Consider the following 19,319-nt stretch of genomic DNA (forward strand, 5'->3'; position numbering starts at 1 on the left):
GTTTCTCTGTTGCAAATTATCTCGTTTAGTTCTTACTCTATTTAACATCATTGCTAAACGTGAAGAAACAAATACGCCACAAACTGAAACAAACACGCTATTCGAACACAGCAAAAATGTAGCTCTTCTGTAAGCTGAAAATCGTTTATCGCACAAAAAGCCAGACAGGGTAATCTCTGCACGGCGGAGGGCAGACGTATTAACTGGATTGTTCACGCTTGGCCGATTGCTATTGCCTTCTTCGCTCAAGGCTACAAGTTCTAGGATTTTGCAACGTGAAAAAAAATGTGCCACTGTCGACCGCACAGAAAAGAGTTGTTGGGCAAACAAACCCTTGCGCGTTCCGTCTTTTGTTTGCCGTCTTTTCAAAACGATCATTAATCTTTTCGTTTCGGTCTGGAAAGAGCCTAATTAGGAAACTCAAAACTTTCTGTCTTAGAACAACGACGGAGGATCGATCTGCTGCTGATCCATATGTTCGATATGCTGTACTTTGACGTTGGCCACACACGGTCACAAAACCCTTCGCATTCCTTTTGAGGATTAGCCTTCAACCGTCAGTGAAGGTGTACGCTATAACAACTGAAGTCAGTCAGTTTTACTCTAAAAACACTTGACTTTTATTTTGTTCGGCGAAAAGGAAAAAGTAAACGTTTCAAGATCTTTGGATTTGTTATGAACACAAGTACTAAACATACGATAACGTTGTCAAAAGCTTCAGCCGGATAAACAACCCACAAACTTCCTGTCACATGCCCGCGCGTATACGGTGAAAGTAAGCCGGAACTGACCGGAACGCCGTTTCGGTAAAAGAGTCAATGTCGGTACGACGTTTAGGAAAGAATTCAACGGTTGGTGTCACTAATAGTTACGAGTCTAGTTAAATCTATTCAAACCTCACCAAGCATAAGTAAACACAATGGTTTGTTTTTTTCCGCAATTTCAATTGTTCCGGTGAGAATACTTTTTACTTTCAATCAGCATGTTTCACATGATTTTTCTTGCGTGGACAAATTTGCACTTCACCCGATTTGTTCTTGCATATTAATTGAGAAGTGGGTTCCGTCAAACATACAGAGTTTTCCTTTAGTTTTTAGACCATAAATTTTTACATGTTCAAGCTATAATGTACATGACATTAAAATCACAAAAACCTAACAAAATTTTTTTTCTCTTCCAGCTTGAAAAACGACCACCTAAAAAGTTTTTCCGGCCTTTATTTGCACTTCCAATTGAGAGGTGAAGTTCGGCAACATGTTAATGCTCCCCTATAGTTTGTTTCATTGTGTTAGTTGAGCGATTGTTTATTTTAACCCTTTGACTCGAAAACAAACCATATTCTTGGAAAAGTTAGTGACTTGTGTTTTCTTTGACCCATGCACTCTCTAGATATGCTTTGTACGAGAATGCCATTGAAAAAGACCCTTTGTTGCTTTGCCGTTTGACGTTACACTGTTTTGAAGCGATAAGAAACTTTACTCGGGCGCGCGAGTTATTCATCTTAATTTTCAATAGACCCCTTTTAACTGCAGGTCGTATGTCAGTCGTATTTTCCCTCGAACACCACTTCTGGCAATTTTTTTACATCATAACTGAGTGTAGTCTTTGTCAGATAATCTGACGCAATGTATGTATACGAAGGCTAAAATTTTATTTATTGTTGTTTGTTTGGTAAGAATAAACATTGGGGCGTAAAACCCGTGTGAATAATCGTTCGATAAACCCTTCACCAACACCGCTTATCGTTAACGCTGCACTTTATTTAACCGCTGGTCAAAATTTAAAGAAGAAATTTAATCGATTCCGTTGGTCTGGTCGGCGGGTCTGGGTCAAAGTTTAAATGTAGGTGTTAAGCATGACGAGGAACATATCCTTGGCGAAGACACTCTTATTCATCTTGGCAGAGAACTCGGCCAAAAGCTTGTTGACTAAATCGATGGTAATCTGGCGGATGTTGTCAATGGCGCTCTGTATGTTCTTGATTTTCTTTTCCTGTGCGGCATTAACTTCGGAAATCTTGCGAAGGACGGCGTCTTGGGCGGCATTGCGTCCAATCTCGGATCGTATGATGTTGTCTTGGCCGTTGTTCTTGGCGACAGCGGCATCAATAGAGGAATCCTGTTTTCCGTTCTTTGATCTGAGCATATTCAAGCTATCTTCCTGCTTGTTGTTGGTGTCGCGCACTGTGTTAAGGCGAATTTCTTGGGCTGAGTTTACGTCACGGATGGCATGGATTTGATTTTGTTGATCAGAGTTGACGCGCTCCTGTGCAGAGAGACGAGAGTCCTGCTTTGAGTTGTGGCTTCTCAAGGAACCCAACTGACTGTCCTGTTCGTTGTTCTTGCGCTGTGCAGCCGCAACTGACTGCTTCATCCTTGCCAACATGTTTTCCAACTCCTTGTTTTCCTTGTAAAGATAGGAAACCTCGCTATACAGACGAGCGTTGATGGTCCCTTGTTTCTTAATCAAAGCCTCCATCTTGTAGTGGGCGCTGTTGAAATTGGTTACGATGGAGTAGATGGCGCAGACCTTTCTGTTCACTGCAGCAACGTAGCTTGTAGCGCTGTTAATTCTGGCATCGCGTAGCCTAAACCAGTAGTTCACATCGTTCTTGTAGCGGTCAAAAGTGCTGCATCGCTAAAAGGTAATCGTTTAAAAATAACAAAAAAAACTCGCCGCTAAAACACTTAACTCACCAAATAGTACGCGGACGCTTGTGGAACAATCATCGACGCCACGAGGACGACGGAAACGACAAATATCAGTTTCATTTTGAGTTTTGAGTTTTTCTATTCTAAAAAATAAACCGTTTGTAAATATATAGACGTATATATTAAGTAAAGATTAATGTCTCCCCACTGTCTTAATTTGTGAGCAGCCTATCATCCAAGCTGTTCTACCACAATAAAAAGTATGCGTAGCGTGCCTCAGCTTATATAACGGACGATCCATCCCTGGGTATCAGCAAAGAACGAGGGGGCGTGGCTGATCGTTTGCTGTTTTAGACTAATGCGTGGTTAAGTGCTTGTCGTGTGCGGCAAACACTTCACTCGATGAGCTTGCGGATGTTTTTAATGCAATGCATGTCGCTTTAATTTTGATTTTCTGGTGTCGAATTGAGTAGGTGTTAGAAAAACAAACCTGCCCAGGAGAAAATACGTCCTTTTTGTTTGCTTTTGGCGATAAACTTCGTAAAATGATGTCTCTAAAATAAAAACTTTTCCTGATTAGTTTCCGATTGAGAGATAGGAATAATGCTGATAATTTCTTCGGCGTTCGCCCTACCTGTTGCAGTTTGAGACCCAAAATAAACGTAATGCAAGTTAAGAGGTTCAGTGCAAACAACTTATCTGGCGTGAACGTCAGAGCCATCTCCACAGTACTGAAACATTACAGGAAAGTTGTCGGAACAACAGAGTGCACACAAATGCAACAACGTGCAGCTGTGTATATTTAGCGCATATCCGTCACCGCCACTTGCAATATGTTTTTTAATGCGTTGACGTGCGACGCTGAAGCGCCTACGTGCGACCTGGAACTTCAGGCATATTTGTTATGTTAGATCGAATCGTGCAACTTGTTTTTCAACTCCGATTCTGCCATAAATGCAGGCATGCATGTCTCTCAGACACCAGTTGACTCACCCGAGTCTTACAGAACACTAGTTGTAAAACCAGTCGCAACGTTGCGCTTGCTTTGTACTGCAGTTAACATAGCAGCCGAAAAATGAAGTTTGTTTCCATTGTCGTGATCGCTTTCGCCGCAATGGTGATTCTCCCGGAGTCATCAAATGCCTGGCTTGTGGTAAGTTTCTGTGCGAAAAGAAGACTTCTGTTAACTAATAAAAACTAATATCTTGCCTTTTTGTTCGCAGAGGTGTTCGACTTTCGACGGCTACAAGCGTGATGTCTCCAACTGGTTTAGATACCGCGACGCCAGAATCAATTCCGTTTACTCTTACGCCAGCGCTATCGCCAGGAAGGCCTGCGATACCTACACAAAGGTGAAAAACTTCGACGCCACTACCAAGAAAATGGAATCCTACATGCGCAGTCAAGGTCACGTCAACTCACTCCTCACACATCAAATGAGCGATTTGAAGAACAAAAATGCCGCTCTCCGTAGGGAAATGGAAGCCCTCGCATCTTCCATCAACTCCATCAACAGCAAGAACGGCCAGCAGGACAGCGAGTTGAGCAAGATGAGGAGTCACAACTCCAAGCAAGATTCACGCTTGGGCTCTATCGAGAATGTGAACAACGGTCAGAATAGGGACATTGGCGGACTCCGCGACACCAACGCCGCCCAGGACAGAAGCATCGGCGATTTGCAGTCGGTCAACAGCAGACAGGACACCGCCATTTCCGACTTGCGCAACAAGGATGCCTCTCAGGACAGCGCCATCTCGGCCATCAACTCCAAGAACGCGGCTCAGGACAAGGCCATCAGCGGTGTGAAGAAGGTCAACGACGATCAGCAACAAAGAATCAACGCAGCCGTGGCCATGAATGCCGCCCAGGATAGTAAGATCAACGACATGTTTAACCATTTGAAGAACATCGCTGACGTCACAACCAAGTTGGTGAAGGAACTTCTCCACGAATTTAGTCAGAAGGTGAACAAATGCGTCTTCTCCGACGACATGTTCATGTGCATGCTTGCGCCCCCAACTCGCGCGGCCTACACCTACACCAGAGCCAGCAGCATCAGTAAGTACAAAAATCTTCATCATTTGTGTGTGCTGGTCTCGTACAAGTACACTAAAATACATTGCATTGTAGTTTCATCCATTTTGAGCGTAATTCTGGTGAAACTTTAACGCACTTATCTTTGCAGGTGCCGAGCAGGTTCTCAGTGACGCCGCATAGATGCCAAGTCCGATCCGCGCCCAATGACTCCTAACCAACGACCGCATGAACCGCCCACCCTCAAAACTTGCATTTATTATTTCTTGTCTAGTTTTTAGATTACTCGATGTTGGTTGCATTTCTACATGTGGTTGTGTAGAAAAATCCTCATTTGTTCTTTACCGTCGCAATTATTTTCGTTCGCTCGTTTTATCGCTGTTTTTGCTCAAACGTTTTATTCTGAATACATGCATGTTCAAGCAATTTGTCTCTTAAATTACATTAAATATGGCAGTTTTGGAAACTATTTAGCGTTGATAAACATGGCAAAACTTTTTAAATTAATTTAATAAATAAAAATCTACGTTGTCTTGGGACAAAGTAATTTACATTCACAACTAAGCCATGGAAGCACGAGAAAATGAAGATAATTTCAGATTATATATTAATTTTAGTTGTAAGTTTGGGTGTGTGACGAAAGTAGAAGGCTTTTCGGTGAATGACGGAGATATGCTCTTTAAACCCAAGTGTTGTCACTGACCTCGTCGCAAGATGTCGCTAATAAACAAGAAGGCAAAGATCTGTAGGCGTTTTTCGGTGCCACAAATATCCTGGGTTCAAATACCGGTGTGGTCAAAAATAAGAATATTTTGACACGTGGATATATGTGTACATATATCAGGTACAAAAAAACCGTGATAAAGAAGGGTATACAAACATGTAGAACACTATAACCGCATAAATATTCATTTGAACTTGGATCAGATTTAAGGTGCGGTACAAAGCGGAGGTTGAATTGCCGGACATTGGGGGCATAACATCAGATTTTGATTTTACAATTTTGAAACGAAACTAACGGACCTGGCTGCGGGCCTTTGTGTATTGCCCTCCCTACAAAACAACGCAGGATTTACTTAAACCCGAAGCATTCTGTTTGATTAGACCTCGCCTCACTGACGTATAGGTAGTGCCCTTGCGGCATCCTTTTTGTATATTTTGCAACCGTTTGTGATTGCAGGGAAGGATGCGCAAGCCAAATGCCTACAGAAGCCACAAAAAACTCGTAATTGATGTTGCGGTACGTGCGCACTTCAACGCTGTAATTACACAGCTGAACGCAAATATTTGCTGATGCAATATACTTTGTTCGTTGTGAAATCACTAAACTACAGTTTAAACTTGGTAACATGGATGTTTATTGACAAACAAAGTTGCGTTAACCAACGAAAGCGCAATGGTGCCATATTTTACGCTTGGGTACACCAACAACTAACATCAATGATATATAGTAGATTTCTGCAGAAAGGTAAAAATCACTTCAGGCATTAAAGAACGATTAGTAATAACCCTTTACTACGAACACCAACCTTACAATTGCAACAAGACATTAAAAACGTAAAATCACCAAACGAATGCTCGTCAACACCGGGTGTTCCTTTATACATCAAATACACAACACCGAGCTTTTGAGGACTTTTTTCTTTCACAATTTTCTGTTTCTGTTTGTTGTGCAAATATGGCGGCGAATGTACAAGGTGCTATTTGCAGGGGGCGTGTAATCTCATACGTTTGAAACATGACAACTTGTCTTTTTATCCGCAATATGACAATAACCTTCCACTGAACTTAACTGAGGCTGAAGTTTGATGCGCCACCTGGTGGCACGGAGTAACGGAAGGTCGTCTTTTTTCGCGAATCGTCAGATTGTTCTCCTGTGCGACAAAGAACTTGATGTTAAATATTCTCGTTCAAAAGAGGCTTTCGTGCAAAAAGTCGTCTTAATGCAACGATTTCGAATATGTTAGAGAGTGGCGAGAGTTCAACACTTATTGCTGCTATTGTATTCATTGTGCCGTTTTAACCAGTTGATTTAATGAGTTCAGATAGCAAAATTTTTCTGACCTTATCATGCATTGTATGAATGTGATTATTAGGTTGTCCTGTTCAATGCACAAACCTGAGAAGCTCCAACCGGACTGATGCATCGAACGATGACCGGAAGTTCTTGTAAATCTTTCAGACCTTTCCTCATTTTTCTCCCTAAGCTTAGGTCCGTTCACAGAAGGGAAGGCAGTCGGTGGTTCCATGCTGTCTTTGGAGCTCAAATATAAGCCCTTCATCATTTCATCGCGTACGTCAAATTGGCTGTAAATCAATGGCGGCTTCATGGGACGTTCCAACAAGTTACCATGTGATTGGACGACGTGCACCTGCATCAACATTGTGTTTGCAGTTTGTACTCATAGCGGTATTGCGTTGAGGACATAATGAAGATGGAATAGATGGCGAAATTCATTAGCTTGGTAAAATAAATTCAAAAAATCCTCATTCGTTCTTTACCGTCGCAATTATTTTCGTTCGCTCGTGTTATCGCTGTTTTTGCTCAAACGTTTTATTCTGAATACATGCATGTTCAAGCAATTTGTCTCTTAAATTACATTAAATATGACAATCTTGGAAACTATTTAGCGTTGGCAAAACTTCTTCACATGAATTAAATGAATGAAAATCTACGTTGCCTTGGGACAAAGTAATGTACATTCACAACTAAGCCATGAAAGCACGAGCAAATTAGGATAATTTCAGATTATATATTGATTTTAGTTGTAAGTTTGGATATGTGATAAAAGTGGAAGGCATTTCGGTGAATGACGGAGATATGCTCTTTAAACCCAAGTGTTGTCACTGGCCTCGTCGCAAGACGTCGCTAATATACAAGAAGGTAAAGATCGGTGGGCGTTCGGTGCCACAAATATCCTGGGTTCCAATACAGGTGTGGTCAAAAGTAAGAATATTTTAACACGTGGGTATATGGGCACATATATCAGGTACAAAAAAACCGTGATAAAGAAGGGTATACAGACATGTAGAACACTATAACCGCATAGATATTCATTTGAACTTGGTTCAGATTTAAGGTGCGGTACAAAGCGGAGGTTGAATTGCCGGACATTGGGGGCATAACATCAGATTTTCCTGAGTAATTTGATTTTACAAAAACGAAATTAACGGGCCTTTGTGTACTGCCCTCCCTAAAAAACAACGCATGATTTACTTAAACCAGAAGCATTCTGTTTGATTAAACCTCGCCTTACTGACGTATAGGTAGTGCCCTTGCGGCATCCATTTTGTATATTTTGCAAGCGTTTGTGATTGCAGAGAAGGATGCGCAAGCCAAATGCCTACAGAAGCCACAAAACACTCGTGATTGATGTTGCGGTACGTGCGCACTTCAACGCTGTAATTACACAGCTGAACGCAAATAATTGCTGATGCAATATGCTTTGTTTGTTGTGAAAATACTAAACTACAGTTTAAACTTGGTAACACGGATGTTTATTGACACAAGTAACAAAATATCCAAACAAAGTTGCGTTAACCAACGAAAGCGCAATGGTGCCATACTTTACGCTTGGGTACACCAACGACTAACATCAATGGTATATAGTAGATTTCTGCAGAAAGGTAAAAATCACTTCAGGCATTAAAGAACGATTAGTAATAACCCTTTACTACGAACACCAACCTTACATTTGCAACAAGACATTAAAAACGTAAAATCATCAAACGAATGCTCGTCAACACCGGGTGTTCCTTTATACATCAAATACACAACACCGAGCTTTTGAGGATTTTTTTCTTTCACAATTTTCTGTTTCTGTTTGTTGTGCAAATATGGCGGCGAATGTACAAGGTGCTATTTGCAGGGGGCGTGTAATCTCATACGTTTGAAACATGACAACTTGTCTTTTTATCCGCAATATGACAATAACCTTCCACTGAACTTAACTGAGGCTGAAGTTTGATGCGCCACCTGGTGGCACGGAGTAACGGAAGGTCGTCTTTTTTCGCGAATCGTCAGATTGTTCTCCTGTGCGACAAAGAACTTGATGTTAAATATTCTCGTTCAAAAGAGGCTTTCGTGCAAAAAGTCGTCTTAATGCAACGATTTCGAATATGTTAGAGAGTGGCGAGAGTTCAACACTTATTGCTGCTATTGTATTCATTGTGCCGTTTTAACCAGTTGATTTAATGAGTTCAGATAGCAAAATTTTTCTGACCTTATCATGCATTGTATGAATGTGATTATTAGGTTGTCCTGTTCAATGCACAAACCTGAGAAGCTCCAACCGGACTGATGCATCGAACGATGACCGGAAGTTCTTGTAAATCGTTCAGACCTTTCCTCATTTTTCTCCCTAAGCTTAGGTCCGTTCACAGAAGGGAAGGCAGTCGGTGGTTCCATGCTGTCTTTGGAGCTCAAATATAAGCCCTTCATCATTTCATCGCGCACGTCTAATCGGCTGTAAATCAATGGCGGCTTCATGGGACGTTCCAACAAGTTGCCATGTGATTGGACGACGTGCACCTGCATCAACAGTGTGTTTGCAGTTTGTACTCATAGCGGTATTGCGTTGAGGACATAAAGAAGATGGAATAGATGGCGAAATTCATTAGCTTGGTAAAATAAATTCAAAAAATCCTCATTCGTTCTTTACCGTCGCAATTATTTTCGTTCGCTCGTTTTATCGCTGTTTTTGCTCAAACGTTTTATTCTGAATACATGCATGTTCAAGCAATTTGTCTCTTAAATTACATTAAATATGACAATCTTGGAAACTATTTAGCGTTGGCAAAACTTCTCCACATTAATTAATTAAATGAAAATCTACGTTGCCTTGGGACAAAGTAATGTACATTCACAACTAAGCAATGAAAGCACGAGCAAATTAGGATAATTTCAGATTATATATTGATTTTAGTTGTAAGTTTGGATATGTGATAAAAGTGGAAGGCATTTCGGTGAATGACGGAGATATGCTCTTTAAACCCAAGTGTTGTCACTGGCCTCGTCGCAAGATGTCGCTAATAGACAAGAAGTTAAAGATCGGCAGGCGTTCGGTGCCACAAATATCCTGGGTTCAAATACCGGTGTGGTCAAAAATAAAAATATTTTAACTCGTGGGTATATGGGCACATATATCAGGTACAAAAAAACCCGTGATAAAGAAGGGTATACAAACATGTAGAACACTATAACCGCATAGATATTCATTTGAACTTGGTTCAGATTTAAGGTGCGGTACAAAGCGGAGGTTGAATTGCCGGACATTGGGGGCATAACATCAGATTTTCGTGAGTAATTTAATTTTACAATTTTGAAACGAAATTAACGGACCTGGCTGCGGGCCTTTGTGTATTGCCCTCCCTACAAAACAACGCAGGATTTATTTAAACCCGAAGCATTCTGTTTGATAAACCTCGCCTCATTGACGTAAAGGTAGTGCCCTTGCGGCATCCATTTTGTATATTTTGCAAGCGTTTGTGATTGCAGAGAAGGATGCGCAAGCCAAATGCCTACAGAAGCCACAAAAAACTCGTAATTGATGTTGCGGTACGTGCGCACTTCAACGCTGTAATTACACAGCTGAACGCAAATAATTGCTGATGCAATATTCTTTCTTTGTTGTGAAATCACTAAACTACAGTTTAAACTTGGTAACACGGATTTTTATTGACACAAGTAACAAAATATCGAAACAGAGTTGCGTTAACCAACGAAAGCGCAATGGTGCCATATTTTACGCTTGGGTACACCAACGACTAACATCAATGGTATATAGTAGATTTCTGGAGAAAGGTAAAAATCACTTCAGGCATTAAAGAACGATTAGTAATAACCCTTTACTACGAACAACAACCTTACATTTGCACTAAGACATTAAAAACGTAAAATCATCAAACGAATGCTCGTCAACACCGGGTGTTCCTTTATACATCAAATACACAACACCGAGCTTTTGAGGATTTTTTTCTTTCACAATTTTCTGTTTCTGTTTGTTGTGCAAATATGGCGGCGAATGTACAAGGTGCTATTTGCAGGGGGGGTGCAATCTCATACGTCTGAAACATGACAACTTGTCTGATAGCACGTTGCATGGCAATAACCTCCCACTGAAATTAACTGAGGCTGAAGTTTGATGCGCCACCTGGTGGCACGGAGTAACGGAAAGTCGTTTTTTTTCGCGAATCGTCAGTCTGTTCTCCTGTGCGACAAAGAACTTGATGTTAAATATTCTCGTTCAAAAGAGGCTTTCGTGCAAAAAGTCGTCTTAATGCAATGATTTCGAATATGTTAGAGAGTGGCGAGAGTTCAACACTTGCTGCTATTGTATTCATTGTGCCGTTTTAACCAGTTGATTTAATGAGTTCAGATAGCAAAATGTTTCTGACCTTATTATGCATTGTATGAATGTGATTATTAGGTTGTCCTGTTCAATGCACAAACCTGAGAAGCTCCAACCGGACTGATGCATCGAACGATGACCGGAAGTTCTTGTAAATCGTTCAGACCTTTCCTCATTTTTCTCCCTAAGCTTAGGTCCGTTCACAGAAGGGAAGGCAGTCGGTGGTTCCATGCTGTCTTTGGAGCTCAAATATAAGCCCTTCATCATTTCATCGCGTACGTTTAATCGGCTGTAAATCAATGGCGGCTTCATAGGACGTTCCAACAAGTTACCATGTGATTGGACGACGTGCACCTGCATCAACAGTGTGTTTGCAGTTTGTACTCATAGCGGTATTGCGTTGAGGACATAATGAAGATGGAATAGATGGCGAAATTCATTAGCTTGGTAAAATAAATTCAAAAAATCCTCATTCGTTCTTTACCGTCGCAATTATTTTCGTTCGCTCGTTTTATCGCTGTTTTTGCTCAAACGTTTTATTCTGAATACATGTATGTTCAAGCAATTTGTCTCTTAAATTACATTAAATATGACAATCTTGGAAACTATTTAGCGTTGGCAAAACTTCTTCACATGAATTAAATGAATGAAAATCTACGTTGCCTTGGGACAAAGTAATGTACATTCACAACTAAGCAATGAAAGCACGAGCAAATTAGGATAATTTCAGATTATATATTGATTTTAGTTGTAAGTTTGGATATGTGATAAAAGTGGAAGGCATTTCGGTGAATGACGGAGATATGCTCTTTAAACCCAAGTGTTGTCACTGGCCTCGTCGCAAGACGTCGCTAATATACAAGAAGGTAAAGATCGGCAGGCGTTCGGTGCCACAAATATCCTGGGTTCAAATACCGGTGTGGTCAAAAATAAAAATATTTTAACACGTGGCTATATGGGTACATATATCAGGTACAAAAAACCTGTGGCAAAGAAGGGTATACAAACATGTAGAACACTATAACCGCATAGATATTCATTTGAACTTGGTTCAGATTTAAGGTGCGGTACAAAGCGGAGGTTGAATTGCCGGACATTGGGGGCATAACATCAGATTTTCGTGAGTAATTTAATTTTACAATTTTGAAACGAAATTTACGGACCTGGCTGCGGGCCTTTGTGTACTGCCCTCCCTACAAAACAACGCAGGATTTATTTAAACCCGAAGCATTCTGTTTGATAAACCTCGCCTCATTGACGTAAAGGTAGTGCCCTTGCGGCATCCATTTTGTATATTTTGCAAGCGTTTGTGATTGCAGAGAAGGATGCGCAAGCCAAATGCCTACAGAAGCCACAAAAAACTCGTAATTGATGTTGCGGTACGTGCGCACTTCAACGCTGTAATTACACAGCTGAACGCAAATATTTGCTGATGCAATATACTTTCTTTGTTGTGAAATCACTAAACTACAGTTTAAACTTGGTAACACGGATGTTTATTGACACAAGTAACAAAATATCCAAACAGAGTTGCGTTAACCAACGAAAGCGCAATGGTGCCATACTTCACGCTTGGGTACACCAACGACTAACATCAATGGTATATAGTATATTTCTGCAGAAAGGTAAAAATCACTTCAGGCATTAAAGAACGATTAGTAATAACCCTTTACTACGAACACCAACCTTACATTTGCAACAAGACATTAAAAACGTAAAATCATCAAACGAATGCTCGTCAACACCGGGTGTTCCTTTATACATCAAATACACAACACCGAGCTATTGAAGATTTTTTTCTTTCACAATTTTCTGTTTCTGTTTGTTGTGCAAATATGGCGGCGAATGTACAAGGTGCTATTTGCAGGGGGAGTGTAATCTCATACGTCTGAAACATGACAACTTGCTGATAGCACGTTGCATGGCAATAACCTCCCACTGAATTTAACTGAGGCTGAAGTTTGATGCGCCACCTGGTGGCACGGAATAACGGAAGGTCGTCTTTTTTCGCGAATCGTCAGTCTGTTCTCCTGTGCGACAAAGAACTTGATGTTATATATTCTCGTCCAAAGAAGGCTTTCGTGCAAAAAGTCGTCTTAATGCAACAATTTTGAATATGTTAGAGAGTGGCGAGAGTTCAACACTTGCTGCTATTGTATTCATTGTGCCATTTTAACCAGTCGATTTAATGAGTTCAGATAGCAAAATTTTTCTGACCTTATTATGCATTGTATGAATGTGATTATTAGGTTGTCCTGTTCAATGCACAAACCTGAGAAGCTCCAACCGGACTGATGCATCGAACGATGACCGGAAGTTCTTGTAAATCGTTCAGGCCTTTCCTCATTTTTCTCCCTAAGCTTAGGTCCGTTCACAGAAGGGGAGGCAGTCGGTATTTCCATATTGTCGTTGGAGCTCAAATGCAAGCCCTTCATCATTTCATCGCGCACGTCTAATCGGTTGTAAATCAATGGCGGCTTCATAGGACGTTCCAACAAGTTGCCATGTGATTGGACGACGTGCACCTGTAACAACAGTGTGTTTGCAGTTTGTACTCATAGCGGTATTGCGTTAAGGACATAATGAAGATGGAATAGATGGCGAAATTCATTAGCTTGGTAAAATCAATTCATGTGCAGCCATTGAGCAAATACGGGAGGATGTGTTTACCGCATCCAGCGTATTGTGTTTTCTTAACGCCTGCTGAGTGGGAATGCTCATCAACGGACTGGAGTAGCTATTTCGGAGGGATGCATTTTAGTTCCATTGTAATTAATACCGTTATAACAAACAACTATAAAAGTATTACGTGTATTTTGTACAAAATACACAAAACAAAGCACACACCTCATTTTCATCCAAAACCACTTTTCCTCGACTAATCACAACCACAGGAGCTCCGTTGCTTTCAACTTCGTCAAAGACATTCGCGCAATCGGCTTTAGTGATGTTCAGAGCCGACGCGCTGGCTGCCAATGAGCGGTGTTCGTTGGCGCGCCAAACCACCAGGTCGGCGTCCGAGCCAATGGCAACGTGTCCTTTTCGCGGAAAAAGATTGAAAAGCCTCGCAGCATTTGTGCTCGTGAGAGCAACAAATTGGTTTTGGTCGATGTTCCCTTTTTCCTGAAAAAATTATTATGTAAGACGTCGCAAAACATATTTGTTGCAGTCCATGTTGTTTAAGTTTGAACTGTTTTGTTGAGGAAAAACCTACGTTTCAAAAGAAACAACTCGTTACAACTGGTATTGGTTTAAAAGTACGAACTGTTGGATTTGTGCCAGCGCGGACGAATGAAATAGTCCCTTGTTTGCAATCAGCACACAACTATTTTAATTCCACAGCATGATTTGAAATTAGGTTGTCTAGAGACAAAGTCTTCGGGTTCTTCGCTTGTCACACCTTGTCCAATAACTAAAACACAACATTTGCTCACCACCCCTAGATTCCAGAGCGCCATCATGCGTTCAAACGCGCCATTGGTCCCTGGCGGAATATTCGTAAAATCGCTTTTTCCCAATTTGCTCTTTGATGTATTCGAGAACGTACAGTGCCCGCTGGAAACGCATTGAATGTTGCCACTAAAATGGAAAACGTTTAAACAAGGCAATCCCGTGGTATTGTAAATATTTTTTTTGAACCTGGACAAGGCATCGAACAAGCGTTGCTGGGCGAGTGGTTCGTCCCGAAGAGGTGGCCAAGTAAGGCAGGCGGTGGCCTTGTTCCACGACGCGTTTTGATACGAGGATCCGTTTCGGCACAAGGCAACCGCGTTTACTTGGCCGTAAACTTGTTGACCTGTAAGATTGACTAAAAAGTTAAACTAAAGAAAAAACATGCGATAAAAATTCACATTTTTGTATTTAGTGGCTGTCATACCAAATACATGTCAAATGTATGCAAAAAAATGTGTGCAAACATGTTTCGTAGACACCTCTTATGCCAGCAACCTTTTACGGATGCTGCTTACCTATTCGCCTCGCTTCGCTTATGGCGTTCACCGCTCTTACTCCAGTCAGATTGATGAACATGACGGGACAAGAAACTTGTTTTGCGATGATGATGACGCGGTTAACTGCTTCCCACTCGACCTGCAAGGAGTAATCAAATCAACCCCGTGTGTCATTGGAGGATTCAAAGGTAACATTGCCATACATACATCCTCGTTTCTAGCAGTGAGAATACCAGCTGGTTGCGAACGTCCTTTAACCTTTTCAGCTTGACCCAGTTTTCGTACCAATGATCCGTTTTCGGCGTGAACGAGCGCCACGCCACCTAGTGTCCGGATATGCAGGAGAACCTCGAATATCTTCAGAAAACGATTCTTTTTAGTTTTCAATATGTTAACATGCATAGGATGCTCTAATTTAATACTTTTAAGACGATTTAACTGTTTTTGAATACAACGTATATGTTTAAACTTGTTAGAACAAATTCACTAACATTGTCATGACAGTAATAAAGTAACGTAACAGTCTTTATGAAAAACGGCATACTAAGACTTGAGATGCCCTTGGGCGTTCTACTTTGGTCCGCTAACGCATTTTGCAACACGGCCTGGAGGTCTTAAACATACTTAGTTTATGTAACTTGTTGCACAACTATCGACCTTTAAATTTCGAAAAAAACACGTAATAAACGGACGTTTTTATCGAAACATGTCAATGATTTTTTAAGCTGTCATCGCTCTCCTTTTTGATACAAACGTGGTGAAGTACTTTAATAACCAACGCTAAAGATCCTCCACACACCCACTAGAAAAGATTTCGCACTCCCAGATTAAGAACCAATATACCAAGATGTGATGTTACGATTTCAATGGCGTCAAATAAATGTTCCTTATTTCACAGATTATCTCACAGCGGTATCTATGAACAGGTGGCACAATGTTTGCCTGGAGAAGCCAATGACTTTGCGTTTGCCCACCCCTGGTTTATGATTTATTCAGAACCTGTTCGTCGCTGAGATGATATCGATCGCTCGTCCGTACACGGAAGGAGTTGACTCCGTGTTCCATCGCCAACGTCGTCATCGATTTCTTGACATCTTCGTTCCATGACGTCACGTCTACATGTAGGCTGACGTCACAGCAACTGGCCGCGCTAGTCTCCGAACGTTGCTGGTAAGAGGAAGTCAGTCCACCTTGGTCCGGCGTGACGTAATCGACTGAAGAAATAGGGTTTTAATTTTATCGCATTGATATTAATCACCCCCGTTTCCTACCCGTGGTTTGCGGAGATTTTGTCTCATTAAAGACTGTTTTTATGTTGAAGTAAGAAGAAGTTTGCAAGATAATTTTTTTTATAGTTAGAATATCACGTTTTTATCTTTTACATATACTAGTATCCAAAATCAGCAAGTTTAAGTCAATAGTTTTGATCGCTTTTAACAACACGCAGGTAAATGGGGGTGACATGCACACTTGTTTTAGATGCCAATATGATAAGTTCCAAAAATATTTGCAATGCTATGTTACTGTACGGAAAGGTACTTTCCACTGTTATTATTTTGTTGCTGTAATTTTTGTGTTATATGTGGTGGGTTGATGATCGCGAAATTCAGTGGACGCATAGTTGTTTACCATGAAAATGCATAACACTACTAAGTCCTTGTACGTAAGCTTGTCACGGTAACATAGTCAGACGGGAATTGTCGCGTACACAATGCATTAGGAATCGATGTAAATACACAGGGCATTCCGACGCCCTTGGGATTCCTAGAAAGGTGCCGAATTCCACTGGGACGCCTTTTGGTTAGGTAAACGGTCCAGGCCGTCAATCTTGTTTGCCGGCCTCGACCCGAAAACCCATAAGACTTCCACGTTACGCTCTAAAATGACCTAATTGCGCCGCGCAGTGAATCAATCCCAATAACGGCATTTGCGAGCACAATGAGATCACTTACAAACGGTGGTCGTGCCTCCCAGAAGGGCCGCCCTAGTTCCGCTGTAGAAGTCGTCGGCTGTCGTTTCGTCGCTGTTACCTCCGCAACCGTACCATGATGACTTTGCAGCTAGGTTAACCGACGGGTCGACACCTCCAGGTAGGATGAGGGCATCTTTTGCGTCAATGACAATCACACCGCCTGGAACTGTGAGATCCAGACCAAGTTGCCTGCGCCAGACGAAAAAATATGGAAAATACCCATACAAATTGCTTGGGTTTGAAGCCGACGAGACAAGAGACGTTTTGCAAATTTAACAACATTTGCTACATTTTTACGTTGTTTTGCGATGAGGGTTAAAAAGGATATTTAAAGCCTACACATTTGCATCAAATTATGTTAAAAACCATACAATATCAACACAATAGGCAAGTTTGTGGGGGCGGTTTTATCACAGCAGTTATCTGTTCGCGTATCGGGTCGTATGCACGGGAAAAAGGTTTACCTTATCAAGCCGTTTTCAACAAAAATATCCGCTCTGAAGGTGTGATCATGATTGACAACCTTTCCACCCTTGATCAACAGACGTTCGCTCTGCAAAATTTGCACGTCAATTTAGATGTATACGGTAAAGGTCGTGTTCGGGCATTTGCCAGCGATATAGAAAATTTGTACGTTATACAAAAAAACAGCTCTTGATGTGGATCCCCGAATCTTGCAATTTACGAGTTTGAGGAAACCACCGAACCTATTTTAAAACTGCAAGTTTGTCGCCTGGAGCGTTTCAAGCGACGTTAGCCTAAATTGCTTCTCATGCCGCGCGTTTATAACATGCTAAAAACTCCCGTCGTAAGTTTCTGCTAATTATTTGCATTAAGATTGAACTGGGAAAAATCCACCGCAGGCGCTTTCGACCTCTGCACTTACCGCAATTTTTGGAATACTTCTCTTGTTCTGACTCATGATGTCGTCGAATTGTTGATGGCTCAACTACAGTTGGGACTCGTTGCGCTAGTGGTCCGGGTTTCGTACAAAGGCCCGACGTACTGTTCAATAGCCTGTTCGCAACAAAGGGTGTCAAGTTCAAGGACCGTTGAATTTAAATGGAACCAGAGCTCCAACGGCAACTGTTCACCTCGCATGCGCCTTTATCGGACAAACTTAGATAACAAGACCCTATTGAAGTCGCCAGTAAAATAAATAAATACAGACTGGGCATAAAAACATACCTTCTTTCGGAGCGATCTGGTCCCGGCGATTGCGATGGGAGTGTCTCGAAGTGTTTGCACTTTCGCCAGCAATCAGCACTTCGTCCCTTCTTTTGACGTCGAGAAATCGATAAGCGGACGCTTCGAGCGCTTTTCTTGAGCAATACACAAAGAACCCTAGCCTCTGTCCGATGCAGTATGTCCCCGTTTCATTCGCCCGATTCGCTTGCGCCTAAACTTTCCATTGAATTATTCATGCTCCGGCTCTGCAGTGAAGGCATGCCATGAGAATGCGCAACAAAATGCGTTTTTCCTTTGAGTGATCAAATTCCATCTGCCATATGTCTAAGATGTTTCGTAATATAATATTTTATGCTTAAGTTTGTTTATTCGAAAAACCAGCACAAAGGTCATAACGATAATGGTGTGATTGAAGATTGATCAATGCTGGTGTTGCAACTTGCGTGAGTAGCCAATTAAAGGACTATAAACAACTAATATGCTTAGTTGTTCATCACACTATTGAAGCAAAGTCACTGCTTTATACTACTTATGTTTATTAGCCCTTGCCTATAATGTATAAACTCAAGTAGATGCACAACAAGCATGTGCATAGGTTTTAACCGCTATATTTTAAACAGCTTTTGGTAAAAACTTTATTTGTGCAAACCGCTTTATCAACAAGGCAATAACATTTCATTTATTTTGCAAAAAAGAAACCATTCCATTTCTATTGGACATATTTTGTGAGACTGTGCAAAGTTTTTTCTTGCCACATACAGCTAAGATGTTTTAAGATACACATAGAGCCATTTAGGAAAGGCTGGTACATTGTGGCCACCTAAAAATTGTATCGAACCTTACGTGATACTCATAATAAACAAGCCTAAAAACAGGGATCGTTTCTACACAAATTATAGCAGAGTAAGTGTTAGGAGTCAGAGTTAAGTGAAATCGAGCCTTGGGCTATGCGCTCATTTTCATGCAATTTTAGCTCAGTGACCATTTTCCTTCAATAATAAAAACGTCGGTAACAGGAGACACATCAAGTGGTTAAGAATGACCTGGCACATGTTTTGAAGTGCAGAATAACCCAAAACATAACAAGTGACCAAAGCACGCGTCGCGGTGCAATTGACTCATAGCGGATAATTTACGCTTCGGTTTGCTCATAAACAGACATACGTCATTCTTA

General features: G+C 41.2%; 2 protein-coding genes across 2 annotated transcripts; both read right to left on the minus strand.

Moving 5' to 3' along the window:
* Window positions 1-1,836: 1,836 nt before the first annotated feature.
* On the minus strand, window positions 1,837-2,771 carry LOC145912504 (uncharacterized). The gene is made up of 2 exons (XM_082999986.1): window positions 2,697-2,771; window positions 1,837-2,637 (listed from the first exon to the last, which is right to left on the minus strand). Exons 1-2 carry the CDS (start codon window positions 2,769-2,771, stop codon window positions 1,837-1,839), a joined length of 876 nt encoding a protein of 291 aa, XP_082856112.1.
* A 9,743-nt stretch (window positions 2,772-12,514) lies between these two features.
* Window positions 12,515-18,329, minus strand: LOC145911437 (dihydropyrimidinase-related protein 2-like). The gene is made up of 12 exons (XM_082998769.1): window positions 18,146-18,329; window positions 17,844-17,974; window positions 17,422-17,510; window positions 16,938-17,146; window positions 15,985-16,199; window positions 15,193-15,342; window positions 15,004-15,124; window positions 14,675-14,831; window positions 14,470-14,614; window positions 13,883-14,158; window positions 13,308-13,560; window positions 12,515-13,065 (listed from the first exon to the last, which is right to left on the minus strand). Exons 2-12 carry the CDS (start codon window positions 17,877-17,879, stop codon window positions 12,980-12,982), a joined length of 1,737 nt encoding a protein of 578 aa, XP_082854895.1. The 5' UTR covers window positions 17,880-17,974; window positions 18,146-18,329; the 3' UTR covers window positions 12,515-12,979.
* Between the last annotated feature and the right edge of the window lie 990 nt (window positions 18,330-19,319).

The sequence above is a fragment of the Ascidia mentula genome, chromosome 8 (genome assembly GCF_947561715.1).
Source record: "Ascidia mentula chromosome 8, kaAscMent1.1, whole genome shotgun sequence".
NCBI lineage: Eukaryota > Metazoa > Chordata > Ascidiacea > Phlebobranchia > Ascidiidae > Ascidia > Ascidia mentula.